The following is a 20552-nucleotide window of genomic DNA, read 5'->3' as shown; positions in this document are numbered from 1 at the left end:
CCAGAGGTCTGCTGGATTCCGAAGTCTCCGCAACCTGAGGACCGCTTCTGAGCATGTGCGTGTGGCAAAACCCAGTCAAATACTTCTGGGTTTGCCGCTTTCGCATCCCGAAGTTTACGAAACCAGAGGGTTACGTAACTGGAGGTACTACTGTACATGCATTCCTAGGTACACTTTACTCCCAAGCTTGTGCATTTTTGTACACATTACCGTATTTTGCGCCCCATAAGATGCTCCGGCCCATAAGACGCACCTAGTTTTTTTGGGGGGAAATAAAGGGGAAAAATATTTCACCCCCAGGCGCGGGGCTGGGGCAGCCCGAGCTTCCCCCGACCCCAGCCCCCAAACAGGCAGCTCTCTGCAAGCCGTGGGAGCCCAGCGGTGGTTCCCGCTGCTTGAGGAGAGATCCGCGAAGCCTGGACGCGCTGGGATCAGCGCGCACAGGCTTCGGGATGCCGGCAACTCTCCCCAAGCAGTGGGAACGTTCCCGCTGCTTGGGGAGAGATCCGCGAAGCCTGCACGTGCTGGGATCAGCGCGCGCAGGCTTCGGGATGCCGGCAACTCTCCCCAAGCAGTGGGAACGTTCCCGCTGCTTGAGGAGAGATCCGCGAAGCCTGCACGTGCTGGGATCAGCGCTTGCAGGCTTCGGGATGCCTGCAACTCTCCCCAAGCAGTGGGAACGTTCCCGCTGCTTGGGGAGAGATCCGCGAAGCCTGGGCGTGCTGGGATCAGCGCTTGCAGGCTTCGGGATGCCTGCAACTCTCCCCAAGCAGTGGGAACGTTCCCGCTGCTTGAGGAGAGATCCGCGAAGCCTGCACGTGCTGGGATCAGCGCGCGCAGGCTTCGGGATGCCTGCAACTCTCCCCAAGCAGTGGGAACGTTCCCGCTGCTTGGGGAGAGATCCGCGAAGCCTGCACGTGCTGGGATCAGCGCGCGCAGGCTTCGGGATGCCTGCAACTCTCCCCAAGCAGTGGGAACGTTCCCGCTGCTTGGGGAGAGATCCGTGAAGCCTGCACGTGCTGGGATCAGCGCTTGCAGGCTTCGGGATGCCTGCAACTCTCCCCAAGCAGTGGGAACGTTCCCGCTGCTTGGGGAGAGATCCGCGAAGCCTGGACGCGCTGAGGTCAGCGCGCGCAGGCTTCGGGATGCCGGCAACTCTCCCCAAGCAGTGGGAACGTTCCCGCTGCTTGGGGAGAGATCCGTGAAGCCTGCACGTGCTGGGATCAGCGCGCGCAGGCTTCGGGATGCCTGCAACTCTCCCCAAGCAGTGGGAACGTTCCCGCTGCTTGAGGAGAGATCCGCGAAGCCTGCACGTGCTGGGATCAGCGCGCGCAGGCTTCGGGATGCCTGCAACTCTCCCCAAGCAGTGGGAACGTTCCCGCTGCTTGGGGAGAGATCCGCGAAGCCTGCACGTGCTGGGATCAGCGCGCGCAGGCTTCGGGATGCCTGCAACTCTCCCCAAGCAGTGGGAACGTTCCCGCTGCTTGGGGAGAGATCCGCGAAGCCTGCACGTGCTGGGATCAGCGCGCGCAGGCTTCGGGATGCCTGCAACTCTCCCCAAGCAGTGGGAACGTTCCCGCTGCTTGGGGAGAGATCCGCGAAGCCTGGACGCGCTGAGGTCAGCGCGCGCAGGCTTCGGGATGCCGGCAACTCTCCCCAAGCAGTGGGAACGTTCCCGCTGCTTGGGGAGAGATCCGCGAAGCCTGGACGCGCTGAGGTCAGCGCGCACAGGCTTCGGGATGCCTGCAACTCTCCCCAAGCAGTGGGAACGTTCCCGCTGCTTGAGGAGAGGTCCACGAAGCCTGGAGAGCGAGAGGGGTCGGTGCGCACCTACCGCTCTCGCTCTCCAGGCTTCAGCGAAAGCCTGCATTCGCCCCATAAGACGCACCCACATTTCCCCTTCATTTTTGGAGGGGAAAAAGTGCGTCTTATAGGGCGAAAAATACGGTACTTGGCTGGAGAACTGCACTGCAAAGTTTGGAGAAGTGTGAATTTTGGGAGGGTGGCTGTGTTTGTTTGTATATTGTTTCAGAAAGCGCAGTGGGGTAGATTTGCCTTTAACTGCGAACTGAATAAAATCCCTCTTACATCCTGACATTTTCTCCATGGTATTGACCTTCATCTATCTTTCCCTCCCTCCGCGCCATGTTCCTTAAGCCTTCAGTTCCTTGCGCTGCCAGGGATGGTGCTCTGGAGCACGTTTAAGGAGGCTGTGTCACTTCCTGCTGGAGCAGCTGCTGGGCAGGCTCTGGAGGATGGATTCCAGGTTCTGCTTGTCGCTCTGGATCTCTGCCAAGTCCCTCTCAAAGGCCTCGATCCTCTCCCTCTGGGTTTCAGCCTCATGCTGCAAGGTACTCAGCTGCTGGCCCAGGGCACCAGATCCCGCCAGGTTTGACTGCAAGTGCTCCAGCTGGGTTTGGCTCAAGTTCAGTGCAGCTTCTGATAGAGCACTGTGGTCTATGTTGCCTGGCCAGGGAATGGGGTAAGGGGTGGGGATAGGAAAGAGAAACACGTATTATTATTTATTTCAATCATTTCTATACCACTTCACATTCTCTGCCCCCACCCCAAGCAGTTTACTACTTTAAAACATCAACTAAAATCTTATAATATGCTAAAATAAAACATGGCCAAATATAAAAATGAAACATTGCTGCTGAAGATCAAATAGAAAAATGCAAGGAAGATCCACATTTAAAGCATCATAATAGACAGGAAAGAAACATATTCCCTGAGCATAAAGCTGGGTATCCAACTAATATGTCCTGCTAGTGCGAAGATTTCTACTTACACCATGGGGCTTCCCCTCACTCCCCCCCCCCACATCCTGCACCCTCTCCAGAGGGTTGGGGAAACCCCTGGAACAAGTTTAGTAGAGGATGCATGGGGAGGGGGAGCAGAGGGGAAAGTCCTGCTGTACAAACAGAAATCCTTGTACTGGCAGAACTGTGACTGGGCACCACTATGGATGCAACCCCCCCCCCCCAATACACACTTTACAAATGAAAGCCCATTTGTTTTAAACTGTTTGGTTCACCTTCACCACCCCTTACCCTGCAAGAGTGTGGTTCTCTGCGTCTTTTTCTGACAAGAGCTCCTGAGAATGTGGTGAAGGGACCTGGTGAACCTATACCAGCGATTGCAGCTACTTAAAAGGCACAAAGCTTCCCCTCTCAGGTAGCAATCCTAGCAAGAGGTATAAATGAAACCCCTATTCATGAGCTCTCTTTCCCTTGAAGTTCCTCAAAGCAGGGTCATATCTAAAGTTAGTCCTACACAGAGTGGACCCACTGTAGTTCATGGACATGATTGACTTTGGTCAATTAGTTTTCAATGGGCTTACTCTGAGTAAAGGCTTATCCACACTTAACTTTCCTCTGTTCTTTCCAGGCACAGAATGCTGTGCCTGAGTGCTGCCTGTCCTGCTCCACAGCTTTCCCTGCAAAAATCCACTCCTTAAAGGTCAAGTGGAGCAAATGGCAATCTGCGGGGGGGGGGGGACCCACAAGAAACTCAGATTTTGAGCGCAGAACTGTGCCTAGAAAGAGTGAGGCAAAAGGTAAGTGTGGATAAGCCCTCAGACTTAATTGGACTCAATCCTGCAACTTCTGCCTTGTTCCTAAAATTCCCAGTTTGACAATAGACAGATACCCCCTAACTATATTGTTGTAGACACTTGCTGAAAACTTTTTTTTGTACCTAGATATGCAATCTAGATACTTCTAGGTGTTTTAAACGCTTTATTGGTTTTTATCTTTGATTTTAACGATGATGGCTCTCCATATATTTGGGTTTTTAAAATATATTTGTTTCGATGATGATGGTTTTAGGTATGTTTGTCTTTAATTGGACTGCTGAGTTTAGCTGTGTTTTGTCCCAATTTTACTTGGAGAACCTTTTTGATCAAGCAGTTTATGTGTTTTCTAAAGGATTAAAAAAACAACTCCCAAATATAAAAGCTGGGCACCTTTCCACACACTTTGCTCAACTGACATGCATCTTTTAGCATTGGAGGGTGTTCCTAATAATAAATCTGTAAAACATACTGCAGCTTTAAGTAAGGCTCAGGTATCTATCTCAGAGTGCCTGATTTCTTCTGTCTCATAGGCTCATAAAATTGTAGAGTTGGAATGGATCCCCTAGGGTCATCTAGTCCAACCCCCTGTGATGCAGGAATCTTTTGCCTGAAATTAAGAGTCTCGTGCTCTACTGACTGAGATATCCCTCAGAGCCCTTAACCACAGCCTTGCGAGCAGAAAGCTTTGCCCATCATGGACCTGGTGGCAGGGGAGAAGTCTGCCTGCTTAATTTCTACCTGCCAGGCTTTTGTTCAAGGCACAACATTTGGCAATCACTCATTAATCCCCAAAGGCTATTGATTGCAACATTAGGATTAAAGTTCACTGTAGTTCTTAGAAACCGTTATGAAAAAAAGGTGACCAGTTTTAAAGGAAAGGCTGCCCTCTTGTGGTTGGCACAGGAAGTACTGAGCTTTCAGCTGCATCACAGGTGTGCCCAGGATGCTACTGCAGGAGCAAGGAACTGGATCTGATGGGCATGCCAGATCTTTCATTCTCCTACACACACCCTGTAAACCAACTATGGCAGGTGGGTGGGGCTGCTGACCTGTCAATCACCTGACGTTATAAAGCTCAACATAGACAGTGAGCACCTTTGCAGAAGTAGTTTGAATCCAATCTGCACCTGCAAATGGACAAAGCCAGGGCAGGCCACAGGCCACATACAGCTCTGCCATTCACTGCTGCTCTTTGCCATTCCCATCAGCTGCTTGATGCATTCATTTCATTCTGCCTAACAACAGGGCCGGCCTTGTTCTCTGGACTTATGAGGTTCATTGCGCTTCCTTGAATTGCTTGCAACCAACTATTCTCACACCACACTCAATGGAAATAAAAACAGCCAAGTGGTGTTGGTTGCTCACCGAGACTGGTGAGCAGGCTGTTCAGCGCCGCAATGTCCATCTCCAAGGAGCCCTGGGCATTTCGGAGGCTCTTCTCAAGATCGTTCATCTCCGCTGCAACCTTCCAATGAGAATGTCTGTGCATTAGAATTGTAGGATTGGCAGGGACCACAAAGGTATCTTTTAACCCCTTGACACGTGTGACAGTGTCCTGGTCAGGGCTGGGGAATCTTGGGCCCAGAGGACAAAAGCAACCCTCTAGGCCTGTCCCTATCCAGCTCTTGGGGCTCTCCTGAGGCCCTGCCCTGCTCTCCTTGCCACACACCCATCTCCAGGCATTCTCTGCAACCTCTCCAAGTGCTTTTGCCTCCCTGGAATGCATCCTTAAACTGTGGTCATGCCTCTTGCCTGGATGGAAAGATGTATGGTGTGTGTGTGTGTGTCCAAACCTCTGGTTTTTGGATGGCTAGCATGTAATCTCCTGACAAAGGCACAGGTCACATCCATAGCTCTGCCCAGTTTTGCCTCTGGCCACATCTGCCACTGGCATGTAGGCCCCCACCCCCGAAAGTTCCCCACAAAGGAATGCAGCCCTTGGGCTGCAAAAGGTGCCCCCACCCTGAAATAGGCGATCAGTCCATGGACTCTAGAGATATATCAACGTAAGACATGGAGCACATGTTGTAAAATGGGGAACCTCAGAGCCAGGGGGCAAAAGTGGATCCCGCAGGCTTCCCTATCTGGCCATTGGGACTGTGCCCAGGCCACACCTCTCACGGGCCCTACTCTGCGCCTTCCTCTAATGATTTCACATGTCCTTGAACTGGAATGATGTCTCTTGCTTTCCCGCACCCACCACATCCACCATCAGCATTCGGCCCCTGAAAGGCTGCACATGAAGGAAGGCAGCCCTTGGGCTTGAAAAGGTTCCCCATCCCTGGCGCAAACAAATAATATTCAGAGTAAACCAAAGATTTATGGAAAGTGGGGTCATGCTGTTTAAAAAGAGATAGCACAGGAAACTTAGGAAGCTGCCCTATACTCAGTCAGATTACTGGGGTCCATCTAGCTCAGTACTGCCGACACTGACTGGCAGTGGCTCTCCAGGCTTTCAGGCAGGGGACATTCCCAGCCCTGCCTGGACATGCTGGGGATTCTGCATGTAAAGGAGATCCTCTGCCCCTGAGCTATGGTCCTTCAACAACCCTAGCAGTGCACCCTCTTCAGCTAATGAATCCAAAGCATCACTGACTTGTCCAGGTCCAGCGAGGTCGTTGCCACGTTCTTCAGACTCGCGCTTCTGCCTGGAGGCTTCTGCCATGGTCAAAGCAACACGTGCCTTAAGTTTATCCACGCGCTTTTTCTCCCGCTTTGCTTCTCTGAGTGTGTCCTGCGCCGTCTGTTGAAGAGGATGACAAAAACAGGTGAGGAGGATGGGTCATTAGAGGGTGGGAAATCTAAAAGAAATAGCAGGCAGGGTCAAGCTAGGGTGGTGTCGTAGTTAAGAGCATCACGCTAGGACCTGAGGGTTCAAATCCCCATTCAACATTGAAGCCTACTGGGTGCTGTGGGCTGCTGCAGCCTCTGTGCTCAACCTGTGTGTTTGTAAATGAACACAAATAATATGGGGCCCTGAGACACCCCCAGGGAACTCCTTCCAAAGGAAACCAAACCCAGGCAAGCCCTGTGCCCCTCTTGAAGACCTTACCCCTCAGGAGAAGTGGGCTGAACTTAACAGTAGGCCTTAAACTTCACAGGTGTGGGCTGTTCATACCTTAGCGCCCTCCTTCGCGACTAACTCTGCATTGTTGGCAGTTTTATGGGCCTCAGCAGAGACTGAAAAGGAATCTCCCAGAATCTTCTGAGCTTGTCTGGTCTTCTTCTGGGCCTCTGCTATTGCCCGATCCCGCACAACTGTCATTTTCCTGTTTGTGGCAGACTGGCGCTTGTGACGTGCACCCAATCTCTTCATCCCTGATGGTGAGGGAGTAAAGAGCTTGGTTATCCTGGTTATGATATTGAGATCCAGTGTGGTGTAATGTTTAGAGCATCAGACCTGGGAGACTATGGTTTGAAGAAGCTAAAATGGAAGGATCTTTTTTTTTTTTTTTTTGTTAAACTTAGGATGGAAATCGCAGCCAGTGGGAAATGGGAGCGGAATATATTGAACTGGGCTTGAATTAATGAATATACAATAAGCAAATAACTATGGATTGTTGTTGTTGTTTAGTCGTTTAGTCGTGTCCGACTCTTCGTGACCCCATGGACCAGAGCACGCCAGGCACTTCTGTGGACTATGGATTACTGTTTTAATATATGATCATAGTGGAGAGACTCCTGTGTGAATAAAGATGAAGGATTTATTGTTTCTCAACATAGAGGAAGGGTTGTTAAAGTTTTGGGAGGACTGGAGGAAGCTATTGTTGGCACTTATTAACAACAACAACAACAACAACAACAACAACAACAACAACCGGAGAACCCCTTTTAAACTTTTTGTGAGGTAGGGAACAGGAATTAACTTGAGGTGTCTGGGTCTGATGACTGGGAAAATATTGCCTAATAGAAGGAGTAGTAGCTGGATAACATTCTGGACTGAATATTTTGACTCTATCCATCTATCTATCTATACTGATAGACTGAGAATAAGAAGTGCTCTCTCCCTCCCTTTGTTTTCTTTTCTCACTCTTGTATTATTTTTATCTTCCTGTTTCCTTTTCTTTGTTTTTGCTTCTCTTTTTTTTATGAGTCAATGAGGGCACTATATGCAAATGAAGGTGATGGCTAGTTGGTGAAGGACCCTGTGTGAGAGGCAGGGAAGGGAAGTTCTCCTGGGGTGGGAGGCTGGGAGAAGAAAGGGAAGCTTCCAGCTGGGAGATAGGAGGGTCAACCCCTTTCTGTGGGTGACAAGAATTAAGATCTACCTTTACGGAACAGTAAGCATGCATTTGTGTAACTGCTACACAGACAGTTTAATGTTCTTCAACATCAACTTTGTTGGACTGGTCATGTTGTCAGGATGTCTGATTATTGTCTTCTAAAACAACTACTCTATTCCCAACTCAAGAATGGAAAGCGAAATACCAGTGGATAACAAAAGTATCCTAAAGGGCCATCATATGAAAGATGTAGCAAGCTTGTTTTCTCCTGCTCTGGAGGGTAGGACTTGAACCAATGGCTTCAATTTACAAGAAAGGAGATTCCGACTAAACATCTGGAAGAACTTGTTCGATAATGGAACAGACTCCCATGAGAGGTGTTGGACTTTCCTTCCCTGGAGGTTTTTAAGTGGAGGTTGGATGGCCATCTGCCATGGATGCTTTAGCTGAGATTCCTGCATTGCAGGGGTTTGGACTAAATTACCCTCAAGGTCCCTTCCAACTCTATGATTCTATGATATCGCTGTCCTCACAGGGGCCGATGCGAGTTGCAGTCCAAAAACATATGGAGGGTTCTAGGTTGGCCAAGGCTGATCTAGATATAAGTCGAGGTAGCCTACTCATCATGGAAGCAATTGATCAGGCACTCTTTTCTTACCATCCAAGGTAGCCAACAAGGTCTTTGTTTCGGAGAGCACAGCCTCCCCCTTTGAGAGCGATGAGGATGCCTTTGTGTGGGCGTCATTTGTCCTTTGCCATAGCTACAAAAACAAAAAGGATCAGGGTTTTCTACCCCCACCTGTTTTGCCTATTTGTTTATTTCACAAGGTTTATATACTGTTTAATTATAATAAAACCTCTAACGAGCCACACACAAAAATTAAAACTTTAAAGCTATCAATAAAACAGGTATTAAAAACATTCACAAGATAATAAAAACAACAGTAAGGATTAAAAGATTAAAACACGGGTTGGCTTGACCTGGACAGCCATGATTAAACAAAAATGTTTAAAGCAAGCACCAAAGTAAATACTGTACAGCAAAGGTACCCGCATTCTGTCAATCAGCAGGGAGTTCCAAAGTGTAGGTGGTGTCACACTAAAAGACCAACCATCTCCATGCACAGTGTTGGAGGCAACCTAGATTTTGTTTAAATGCACCATTATTTTTTAAAAAGAAAATCCATAAATTTGGCAGAAACATGCCCTGTACCCAAGAAAAGCACTACCCAATCTTGTTATCAAAGCAAGAAAGGGGAGATAGAAAACATCTGAAAGTCTGCTCTTGAAGGAATTATCTTAAGAGAGAGAGAGAGAGAGAGAGAGAGAGAGAGAGAGAGAGAGGGAGAGAGAGGCTGGGCTACAATTGTACTGTAATAGTAGCTCCAAAATACATTCACAGTGATCCAGTAATATTTTTTTATAAATGCAGGTGATTTGGACCATGTGCACTGGGAGCTCTCCCATTCACTGTGGAAGCTTCAATTGAGGGAGGTCTTCACATGTGTTCCTGTAGGCATAGGTAAAGGTAAAGGATTCCTGACCATTAAGTCCAGTCGCAAACGACTCTGGGGTTGCGGCACTCATCTTGCTTTACTGGCCGAAGGAGCCGGCGTACAGCTTCTGGGTCCTGTGGCCAGCATGACTAAGCCGCTTCCGGTGAAATCAGAGCAGTGCACGGAAACGCAGTTTACCATCCTGCCGGAGCAGTACCTATTTATCTACTTGCACTTTGACGTGCTTTCAAACTGCTAGGTTGGCAGGAGCTGGGACGGAGCAATGGGCTCTCACCCTATCGTGGGGATTCGAACCACCAGCAAGCCCAAGAGGTTCAGTGGTTTAGACCACAACGCCACCAGCCTGAAAAATGGATTACTGTTGAAGCCATGTATGCAATCAGAAAACAACTCCTCCAACTCATTCATTTGTATAAATATTCCTCAAGGATTGTTTTAGCTATGTACTGAGGGTCCTGGAAAATCTTATGAGGTCAGTATTTTGGCATTGATCCTGAAGCATTCTCAGTCAAGCTGGGAGAGAGGGAAACAGAGAGTCATTTTCAGGATTCAGTGTTATTGGCTTTACCCATTGGCTCAATATCATTAAATGGATTAGTTTTGCCAATGTCACTTTTGGGGCTCTTCATGGCAGATGATCTCCTTTGCCTAAGAATAGCTGTTCAGAGCAATACGCCCATTACTAACATCATTACTGTCTTATTTTTTCCTGCTGCTATTTGGTTGTTTATTCTGTTGAGAGACAGGGAGGTGTAATGGTTAGAGCACTGGCCTGGGACCAGGGAGACCAGGGTTTGAATTCAAACACAGCCATGAATATTACCTTGGGCCAGTAACTGCCTCTCAGCCTAACTTTCTGCCAACCTAGCAGTTTGGAAGCATGCCAGTGAAAGTAGATAAATAGGTACTGCTGTGGTGGGAAGGTAAACAGCATTTCCAGGCGCTCTGGCACTTGTCACGGTCCTCTGTGCACCAGTAGTAGTTTAGTTATGCTGGCCACATGACCTGGAAAGCTTTCTGTGAACAAACGTCGGCTCCCTTGGCCTGAAAAGCAAGACGAGCGCTGCACCTCAGTCACCTCTGACTGGACTTAACCATCCAGGGGTCCTTTACCATTACCTACCTTACCTCACCGGGACGCAGGTGGCGCTGTGGGTAAAAGCCTCAGCGCCTAGGGCTTGCCGATCGAAAGGTTGGCGGTTTGAATCCCCGCGGCGGGGTGCGCTCCCGTCGTTCAGTCCCAGCGCCTGCCAACCTAGCAGTTCGAAAGCACCCCCGGGTGCAAGTAGATAAATAGGGACCGCTTACAAGCGGGAAGGTAAACGGCGTTTCCGTGTGCGGCTCTGGTTCGCCAGAGCAGCGATGTCATGCTGGCCACGTGACCCGGAAGTGTCCTCGGACAGCGCTGGCCCCCGGCCTCTTGAGTGAGATGGGCGCACAACCCTAGAGTCTGGCAAGACTGGCCCGTACGGGCAGGGGTATCTTTACCTTTACCTTACCTCACAGGGTTGCTGTGAGGATAAAATGGGGAGAACCATGTATACCACCTTGAGCTCCTTGGAGGGAAAGGCAGTATATAAAGTAAGTAAGAAAGAAAGCTTTTCTGTGTGTGATTATTATTTATTCATTAGCTTAGTGATTTTCAGCTAGTGTGCCGTGGCACCCTGGGGTGCCTTGAGTGATGGTTAGGGGTGTTGTGGGCAGCACTGGACTCTGTCCCTCTTTCCTTCCATCCATCCTTTGATGCCTTCTTGCACCTCTGCCTCCCAAAGGCTTGCACAGCTGTTTGGTGCAGCAGCCCTGGTAGTACATATAATTTTATGATATACTGCAGTTATGCTAAATGGCCTCGGTCCTGTATACCTGAAGGAGTGTCTCCACCCCCATCGTTCTGCCCGGACACTGAGGTCCAGCACTGAGGCCCTTCTGGCAGTTCCCTCATTGCAAGAAGTGAGGTTACAGGGAACCAGGCAGAGGGCCTTCTTGGTAGTGGCGCCCGCCCTGTGGAACGCCCTCCATTCAGATGTGAAAGGAAATAAGCATCTATCTTATCTTTAAAAGACATCTGTAAGGCAGCCCTGTTTAGGGAAGTTTTTAATATTTAATGCTGTATTGTTCTTAACACTCGATTGGAAGCTGCCCAGAGTGGCTGGGGAAACTCAGCCAGATGGGCGGGGTATAAATAATAAATTATTATTATTATTATTATTATTATTATTATTATTATTATGCTAACATAAGCATGCAAGAAGAGCCCTGCTGGATCAGGCCAGTGGCTCCTCTAGCCCAGCATCTGGGTCTCACAGTGGCAAACCAAACACCTGTGGAAAACCCACCCACAAGCAGCACCTGACTACAAGAGCCCTCTCCACTCCTGTGATTTCCAGTAACTGGTATTTAAAAGCGGTATTTTCATCATGGCTAGTTGATATTGAAAGCCTTCATCCTCCATGAATTTGTCTAATCCTCTTTTAAAGCCAGTTTGATTGCATTTTAATCTCTCAATTTATTTTGATGCTTTGTTATAAGATTTGTTTTTGCAATCTCAGGAGTGAATGGCACCCTCTTGTGGACACATGTTGCCATTTTCCCAATGTAAACAGCAGCGCTCAGCCAGAACACTGAGAGGGATTTTGTACTTTTTAGGATTGTATAGCAGCACCCTCTTGTGGATAAGTGTTGCCATTTAGTCAATGCAGACAACAGCACTCAGCCAGAAGAGAGGGAATTGTGTCATTCCTGCCAGTGCAAATTGTCCTGGTTAGAAATGAGATGCAGCCCCAAGCAGAGAGTAACTCACTTGTTCCAACTCCTTCATCCTCTGAGCCACGCCCTCCAGTTTGGCCCCTACAATAAGAGATCCATTGGCCACCAGGTGTTTATTCTGTTCTGCCAGGTGCTGCAGTTCATTGGCACAATGAGTAAGATTTTCAGCCTGCTGAACCAAGGGGTGCTGTAGGAGGAAACGCCGGAAGAAGTTTAATTTCTATTAAGCGATCTGACCCAAACAAGATGGTTTGTTGTTGTCATTGCCACCACTCAGTGGCTTTCAAAGTGGAAATACAGTGGTACCTCGGGTTAAGTACTTAATTCATTCCGGAGGTCCGTTCTTAACCTGAAGCACCACTTTAGCTAATGGGGCGTCCTGCTGCTGCTGCGCCGCCAGAGCACGAATTCTGTTCTCATCCTGAAGCAAAGTTCTTAAACTGAGGTACTATTTCTGGGTTAGCGGAGTCTGTAACCTGAAGTGTCTGTAACCTGAAGCGTATGTAACCCGAGGTACAAAAATGAAACGAAAAACCCCACAGAATAAAAGCAAATTAGTAAAAATGGTATGATACCCTTAGTAAAACAGCAATGGGAGATTATAAAAAGCAATCAGTGAACAACAGTTTTCTACCTGGGTATTAGTAAAGTTTCCAGGGGAAACTATAATTAAATTGGAAACTGTGTTAGCCAATAACAGCCAAATAGACTCCTCACAAGAATGAGGGATGTGGGGGAGAGAAAAACCTTTGCCACCTCATTTTTAAAGGTAAGAGCCATTCCCCAGATTCTTAAAGTTCATCCCCACAACCCAAAGTCACTGGGTTGCATTCAGCTACCTCCTATTCAGAGTAAATCTATTGAAACTAATAGGAATAAGTCATGTCCGTTGGTTTCAATGAGTCTACTTTGTGTAGGACTGCCATTGGCTACAACCCATGGCATACTTCCCCCCCTTTTTTATGTGGCATGGTCCCGTGAAAGGGGGCAGGGGATGTATTTAGTGCACATTTATTCCCCACTGCTCACCAGCTCTATGACATTGATCTGCGTGAGGTTCTTTGCCATGTTGCCCTGATGGACTGAAGCAAAAGTCTCCTCAGCTTTGGCTGTAGCCTCTTCCATCTGGAAGCCAAGCTCCTCCTGTGCCTTTTGGATTCTCTGGTAGCTGTGAGAAGATGCCAAAGGAAACTGTGAGCCAATAGGGCAACAAAAGAAATAGAAAATTGATGCAGCATACACAATCATGTGGTCTGGGAATGGAAGTTCCTGAGAAAGACCAGGGGACATTTTTGCTGATTCAAAACTCCCAGTCATTATTTCAGAGTCAGTGAAAATTTAAAGCTGACATCAAAGAGGAAAATACTAGCAAAACAATTAAGGAGCTGGGTTTTTCTTTTCTTTTTGCACCTCATTTTGCCTAGATCAAAATTTGAAGCAAATTATGATGGTTCCCTCATATGATGTTAATCATATGCTTATGAAGATGGCCATAACATTTGTGGAGCAGATGAGCTGGACTGAAAACATCCTCATTGCCTTCAGTCTAAACATATCAGTTCCTCTCTGAGGTTAAGGTTTGTTGAGGGGCAGAGAACACTTGTCTGCATACTTGCAGGGAAAAATGGCTGCGGATAGCACTGATTGGCTAATAATTAAGATGTTTCTAATACTGTATATCTGTATCTCCTGCCTTCTAGAACTGAGAACAGTGTAATTCAGGGTCAACAATATGATAACTGCAGATGCTTACAGGCTTTGCATTTGGGCACCCACTTGGCCACTGTGGAAAAAGGATGCTGGACTACATCCCCAAGAGCTCACCTCTCTTCCATCTGTCCCCTAAACTCCAGGTTTCCACTGTCCTCTATGATACTCTGCAGAAGGTGGTAGCTCTTCTTGGACAGGAGCATGGCCTTTTGGGCAGTGTCCTCTACCAAGGCTGCAGCCTCCATATGGCTGTGGAGAGAAGAGAGAAAACAGAGTGACTCTGGCATTGCTGGCAATTTCACCAGTCCAATCGCTAGGTAAAGGGTAAAGGGGACCCCTGACCATTTTGTCCAGTCATGGCCAACTCTGGGGTTGCGGCGCTCATCTCGCTTTATTGGCCGAGGGAGCCAGCGTACGGCTTCCGGGTCATGTGGCCAGCATGACTAAGCCGCTTCTGGCGAACCAGAGCAGAGCATGGAAACGCCGTTTACCTTCCCGCCAGAGCGGTACCTATTTATCTACTTGCACTTTGAGATGCTTTCAAACTGCTAGGTTGGCAGGAGCAGGGACCGAGCAACAGGAGTTGTTGCGGGGATTTGAACCGCCAACCTTCTGATCAGCAAGTCCTAGGCTCTGTGGTTTAACCCACAGCGCCACCCACATCCCTGTCCAATCGCTACTAGTTGATTAATTGGGTGAACTACAGTACTCAGGATTTTGGGGGGCAGAGGAATGTGCTTTAAACATATGGTGTGTACGCAGCCTTCATCGTACTCAGGGCCACCCTACTGAAATCAGTGAACACATTAGTCCATTCTAAGTTGGAACTTGTATATTCAACTGTGAATATGTGAAACATACCTCTGGGCCAGCACTCTAGACTCCTGTGCCTGCTGGGTCCAGTTGGTGGGCTGGTGCGACATCTCAGCAGGAAACTCCTTTAAGGGAAAGAGGGAAAATCCTCTGGTTTTCTGGAGAAAAAACTCTCTCCTCTGGCAATACACTTCTGAAAATAATATACTCCTTGCAAGCTTCCCATAAACACAAGATGTGGGGCTAGAACATCAATGGGGAACCTCTGGCTCAGGGGCCTGATTAAGCCTGCCAGAATCCCCATTTGGCCTGCCAGGCCATTCTGGCCAAGCTCACCTGCTCTACACCGCCTTCTGATATGATGCCAAGCGTGCAGCAGGTAAAGACGTAGCTGTATATCAGGCTTCATAAGCTCTGACTATCAGCCAATTGTCAGGATCTGTGAAGCCCAGCGGACAGTGCTCTACGAACTCCAGATACAGTGGTATCTGGTGGTCAGTGGGGCTGGTGGGGTGGAACAGGAAGCAGAGTCAGAGACAATGAGAGGCGGAGCCAACTCATTCTAGTTTTGTCCCTATCACCCTGCTATTTTCTCTAAGGACAACACCGAGACTAAGGAAGAGAAAGTTGACAGGCATGGCCTCCCTCTGGACTGGTTGTAAGTAAGAAGGCAGGAAGGGCGGGGATGGAAAAGGGCAGACTGAGGTTGGTGGGGCAGTGCCCTGTTCTCCCTAATGGACCAGCCTTCAGCACACAGTGATCAGCTGATCTCTGGCACTTGGCGAGCTGTGCCTTTGCCCATGGACGCTTTTGAATTCTGCACCATGCCAGCTCAACTCTCGGTGTGGTACCATGGCATCCAGTGTGTCGGTGGCCATCTGGATCTGTTGTTGTGTGGACTGCAGGATAGGCAGGATGTCAGTGAGAAGGAGGCAGCCCTTGGTGCCACTCTGGTTGTCACAGCCCATAATCTCACTGGTGGTTCTCAGCCGGCTCTCTGCATCATGCACTAGGGTCTCCAGCTCAGCAAGCTCTTCTAGGAAAGCCACTTTGGCACCTGCAGGGGACAAAAATAGTTCTTTGCAATGGCTACTTCACATGCTTGGGGCTGTGCCAGAGAAAAGCTGGATATGGAGCATTATGGGATATGTTTGGGGGGCGTGTTATTGGATCAACTCCTTTGTAGTGAAGAGGTACATAGCGTATTGTGCATAGAGTGCAGGGCAGGTGGGTACAACATTTTAACCTCTGCAATTGACCAGAGAACCAAGGGAAGCTGCACCCTCTGCCTCGCAGGAAGAACATCATGGCTAGGGAGAGACTAACCTGGCTGTATCCATTGGTGAAAGAATGACCAGCTACAGGGTATTGTAAGGGCTGGGGGAGGACTGTAGCTCAGTGGGTGAGCATCTGCCTTGCATGCAGAAGGCCCCAGGTTCAATCCTCAGCTTCTCCAGGTAGGGCTGCCTGAAACCTGAGACAGCTGCTGCTGTCCAGTGTAGACAACAGTGAGCTTGGCAGCCCAATGGCTTAAGGTAGCTTCTTACATTCCTTAGAGCTTGTTTGCTTCCTTCCTGGCAGAAGGAACACTTCTGGGAACTTTATAACCAATGCTTCTTTCAGGGGGCTTTCAAGGGTACACAGTACCGGCACCTTTTTTTTCTAGAAGAAAAGCACTGTTTTTAACCAAAAATCAGTTCTAGTTGTTGTCTTCCTCAATCTCAATTCCTTTTCCTTTTTGTTGTGCCTTTTAGACTGTAGGCCTGCCAATCACCTTTTCTCTCCCATTTTTGAGCAAGGTGTGGAACCAGATGGACACACGTGAAATGCACATGAAGAAGACACAGAATGATCCATTCATCCATGTACTTGACCTTTTTCAAGGCAAATCCTAGGACACTCTTGAATTGCTAGTTTGCTTTGGGAGGATTCTCTGTTGGTGGGTCCCTTCTAGATATTTCATGTGCTCCAACAGAAAGGGAAGACCCCTTTCCCACCCACCCAATCTCTTTACCTTTCAACAGGTAACGGCTGTGGAGAGTGTCACCCCGTGGTGAATCCCGCAGCATGGCAGAATAATAACGTGCCCTCATCACGCCACAATTTGGTTTCTCCAACCATGACTCCATCTTTGTCAACTTGGCCTTCAAATTGTCCGCCTGAGGGAGAAAGAGAGCAATATGGGATGGCTTTCCAGGGAAGACATACATAATAGAAAAAAACAGCCTCACGGTGCAACCCTGAGCTTGGGTTCCACAACTTGCTGCTTGCAGAGGAAATGAGGCTGAAACAAGATGGCTTTGGGGAAGAAATGCAGACATGATAGTAAAAGACAGTGGTACAGCACAAAGGGTAGAAAATAGTTTATTTTATTAAGTTTAGGCAACTTTCCCGGGCAAATGCTTGTCTAAAATGTCTTAAGCTCAGAAATGATGAAAGATAAAAAGGGCAATACGAAAATGTAAAACTTGAAACTACCACTCAACAACACAGTCTTAGAAATTAATACATGTATTCAATCCAGAAATTTATCAAATTTTAAAACTGTTCCTGGTTCTTGGCAATATCACAGGGGCCAATTAGCACCACACATAACCAAATGCTGCTTCATATTTGTATATAAATGCAACTAAATCAACAAAAACGTTGGTTGACCAGCCATAAATTTGACTAAATTACCTAAATTTAAGTATTACTGCCTAGCCGCAGTAATTCATGATGTAGTAACTTCCTAATTTGATTGCCACAATGCATTCTACATGGGGCTGGCTACCCTTGAAGACAGTCCAGATGCTGCAACTGTTAGAGCGCTGAGTGGTGTAGCCAATCACACCCATGCAACACCAATTTTAAAGGAGCTGTACTGGTTGCATATATGCTACTGGGTCCAATGATGCTAACTTATGAAATACTTAAAAAACCTGGGACCCAAATAACTGAAGAAGTATCTTTCCTTATGCCAACCTAAACAGGCCCTAAGATATGCTAAAGAGTGTTGGGTCTACTGTATAGTGACATGGGATAGAACCTTCTCACCAGTGGCACCGCACTTCTGGAACTCCTTCCACTTGGAAGTTTATATGGCACCTTCCTTTGCCTTAGGACTTAGCTGTTCAGCCAGGCTTTGGTGGGCGTTCTGAGTTGAGTGGCTGGTGAGACCAGCTCAAAATGAAATGTTCTGTTTGCCCACAGAAATACAGCTATCATAATTGTTGATTTACATGTTTGGTTGCATTAACTGGTTTATGATTGCTATTGCTATTGCTGTTGCTTTGTTGTTTTGATACCAGGGATCTTAAGGGATGGACAGTAGTCTAGAAATATAGTAAGGAAGTATTTTTGTTTTTAATGGGGTTAATTGGCTGACTATACATTTAGCAAATCTGACTAAAATGTCTGATTAGCTGATTGGCTGACTGACTGGCTGATGCAAGCAAGCAAGCGGTGGGTTTTACCTCTTCCTTCACGAGACTGTAGCAAATAGGGCACTCCAGGCACTGATTGCTCCCAGGGTCATAGAAGTGGTTCATTTTGCACTGGTCACACTTGTACCCCACAAAGCCGTGCTTGCACACACATGTGCTGTTGTCATGGCACTGGAGGGAGACAGAACCGAGCTGGGAGCAGTTGCAGGCTGGAAGTAAGAAAACAATATGTGTGACTCTTAATTTGGAGACAGCATGCATGGGAAGGAGGAATAGAAGGGTAAAGCACTGGTCTGGTGATAGAGCACCTGCCTTGCATGCAGAAGGCCTCAGGTTCAATCCCTGGCATCTCCAGGCAGGAATGGGAAAGACCCCTGAGTCTAAAATCCCTAAGAGCCACTGCCGGTCAGTGCAGGCAGTACTGAGCTAGACAGACCAGTGGTCTAAGTTGGAATAACATCCCACCTTTCCAGCTTTTGGGGATGCTTCCAGAGGTGGGAAGAGAAATAGTGAGATTTCTTTTTAGGACAATGGCGTATCTCCAGCTCAGATGATTCTTAATATTTCTCAGGGCCACTTATTCCTGCAGGGTGTTCAGTATCACTGTAATTTATGTGGTAAAAATGCATAGTTCACTCGCTCCCATAAGAGACAATGATGGGCACCAACTTAGATGGGTTTAAAAGCAGATTAGACAAATTCATAGAGGATAAGGCTATCAGTGGCTACCTGCCATGATGATTATGTTCTGCCTCCATCATCAGAAGCAGCAAGCCTTTGAATATCTGCTGCTGGGAACTCAGGTCCCTTTGTCCCCACTTAAAATGTTTGACGGGGCTGGAGGGACCCAAAGTTGATGGGCATTGCTGCCTTTCTTTCTATTCTACCTTTAGATTTTGTTTCCCAACAAGCCCTGTAAACGAACTTGTAAAAGGATTACTGGATGGCAAGAGAGCAAAAACCATCAACATAATTTCTTATTTATCATTTCACCATTTACCCTCCCCATAAGTGGGCAGGGTAAAGCTCTCCTCCTCCTCCTCCTCCCCCTCTTCTTTCTACCCTTTACCCCAAGGACCCAGGGCTCATTACAACAATTAAATCACAATATTTAAAAGCAATTTAAATTAAAGCCTACTGTCACCGAAATAAGGTGTCCTAAAAATATGCCCAAGCAGGCAAATACATAATTTTGCAGCAAGCACTTGTTGATTTGGGTTGGGGGGGGGGGAGACAACCAGATGCCTAGAAACTTGGGCTTGGAGACAGTTGGGTTCAGAATAGCCTTGGACCAGCTGCTGTTTTTGAAAACAATCAACCTCACAGAACTGTTTTAGGGATAAAAAGTGGATTGAGTAGGGAATAATCCATCTCGCCAGTTCTAGGTACCTCTGTTGCTAGGACCTGCCCCCCATATTTTTTTCAAACTGGCACCCCTGCAGGATATCACCAATGGGGAGAGTGCTGTTGGGTCCTGCTTGCCGTTTTGCGCAGGCATCTGGTGGCCACTGTGAGAATGAGATGCTGGACTAGCCTTTAACCTGATCCAGGCTCTTCTGCAGGATATTCCACATTGTGACTAATTTATCAGTCTCCACCCGATCCTTTTATGACAGATCCTCTTAAGCAGTTGCGTTCCAGTGGAGTACAGGGAGCGAAGCCCAAAGAGAAAGAGAGCCCTGCATCCATGACAAGACATTATAGCAAACTGTGAAGACGCTCAATCAGACACTGGAGTTACCTCGGCATCCTTGGAATGAGAAGCCAAAGAAACCAGCTTGGCATTGATCACATGACACACCTTCCACACCAGGTTGACAAGAGCATTGCCCTGTGAGCGGGTGGCAGCGGCTGTGTTGAGAACCCACTGGGTGACATTGGCAACTGAGGAGGGGGAGAGAGGGAGAGATAGAGAGAAGAAGAAACAGCTTAGAACCAGGTCAAAGGAAATCAAAGGAAAATAACAAACATCTCAAGGTAGTAGGGTAGATTATGCCATCACAATATTATTTGTATTTATTTGCAGAATATGGAAAGATAGCTTTTCAAAATCCAACAATGCTACGAGTTGTTTCTTTTTGTTTTCCAATGTATTTCTTATCAATAAAAATAGAAGTGGTACGAGCAAATGTTTATTCTGAAAATATGACCCAGAGGAAAACTTTGAGAACCATTGCTCTGCACTGAGATTTGCTTCCAGGTCCTTCTCAACCACACACTGTTAAGGATTGGTTAAGTTGGCTCAGAAAAGATACCGGACATCCTATGTGGTGTTAAAACTATGGGACTGCTTGCCTGCCCTAATTAATTAAATTTATACACCACTTGACTGTAAATAGAACCTCAGTGTTTTACTGATAATTTTAATTTTTTATAAAAAATTAAAATTATCAATAAAACACTGAGGTTCTATTTACAGTCAAGTGGTGTATAAATTTAATTAAGTTTTGTTTTGTAAATATCTGTGAGGTTTCATTTACAATCAATTAGTACAGTAATTTTGAAAAAACAACAACCCCAA

At 47.4% G+C, this 20552-nt stretch overlaps 1 protein-coding gene across 2 annotated transcripts in view; it reads right to left on the bottom strand.

The window, feature by feature from the left end:
* Positions 1 to 2041: 2041 nt before the first annotated feature.
* Positions 2042 to 20552, bottom strand: part of LAMC3 (laminin subunit gamma 3) — an 81898-nt gene continuing 63387 nt past the window's right edge. For both annotated transcript variants that reach the window (XM_081180076.1, XM_081180077.1), the window contains 13 exons: positions 19773 to 19915; positions 18062 to 18240; positions 16621 to 16765; positions 15458 to 15663; positions 14655 to 14731; positions 13908 to 14042; positions 13113 to 13251; positions 12118 to 12270; positions 8459 to 8561; positions 6696 to 6895; positions 6174 to 6320; positions 4943 to 5042; positions 2042 to 2466 (listed from right to left, as the gene is read on the bottom strand). In XM_081180076.1, the coding sequence (XP_081036202.1) occupies positions 2216 to 2466; positions 4943 to 5042; positions 6174 to 6320; positions 6696 to 6895; positions 8459 to 8561; positions 12118 to 12270; positions 13113 to 13251; positions 13908 to 14042; positions 14655 to 14731; positions 15458 to 15663; positions 16621 to 16765; positions 18062 to 18240; positions 19773 to 19915 (1978 nt within the window). In that variant the 3' untranslated portion in view covers positions 2042 to 2215. The remainder of the gene's footprint in view (positions 2467 to 4942; positions 5043 to 6173; positions 6321 to 6695; positions 6896 to 8458; positions 8562 to 12117; positions 12271 to 13112; positions 13252 to 13907; positions 14043 to 14654; positions 14732 to 15457; positions 15664 to 16620; positions 16766 to 18061; positions 18241 to 19772; positions 19916 to 20552) is intronic.

Source organism: Podarcis bocagei, assembly GCF_964188305.1.
Source record: "Podarcis bocagei genome assembly, chromosome: Z".
In the NCBI taxonomy this organism is placed as follows: domain Eukaryota; kingdom Metazoa; phylum Chordata; class Lepidosauria; order Squamata; family Lacertidae; genus Podarcis; species Podarcis bocagei.
The sequence above is the reverse complement of the archived record's forward strand: the minus strand, read 5'-3'. Positions and strand labels throughout refer to the sequence as shown.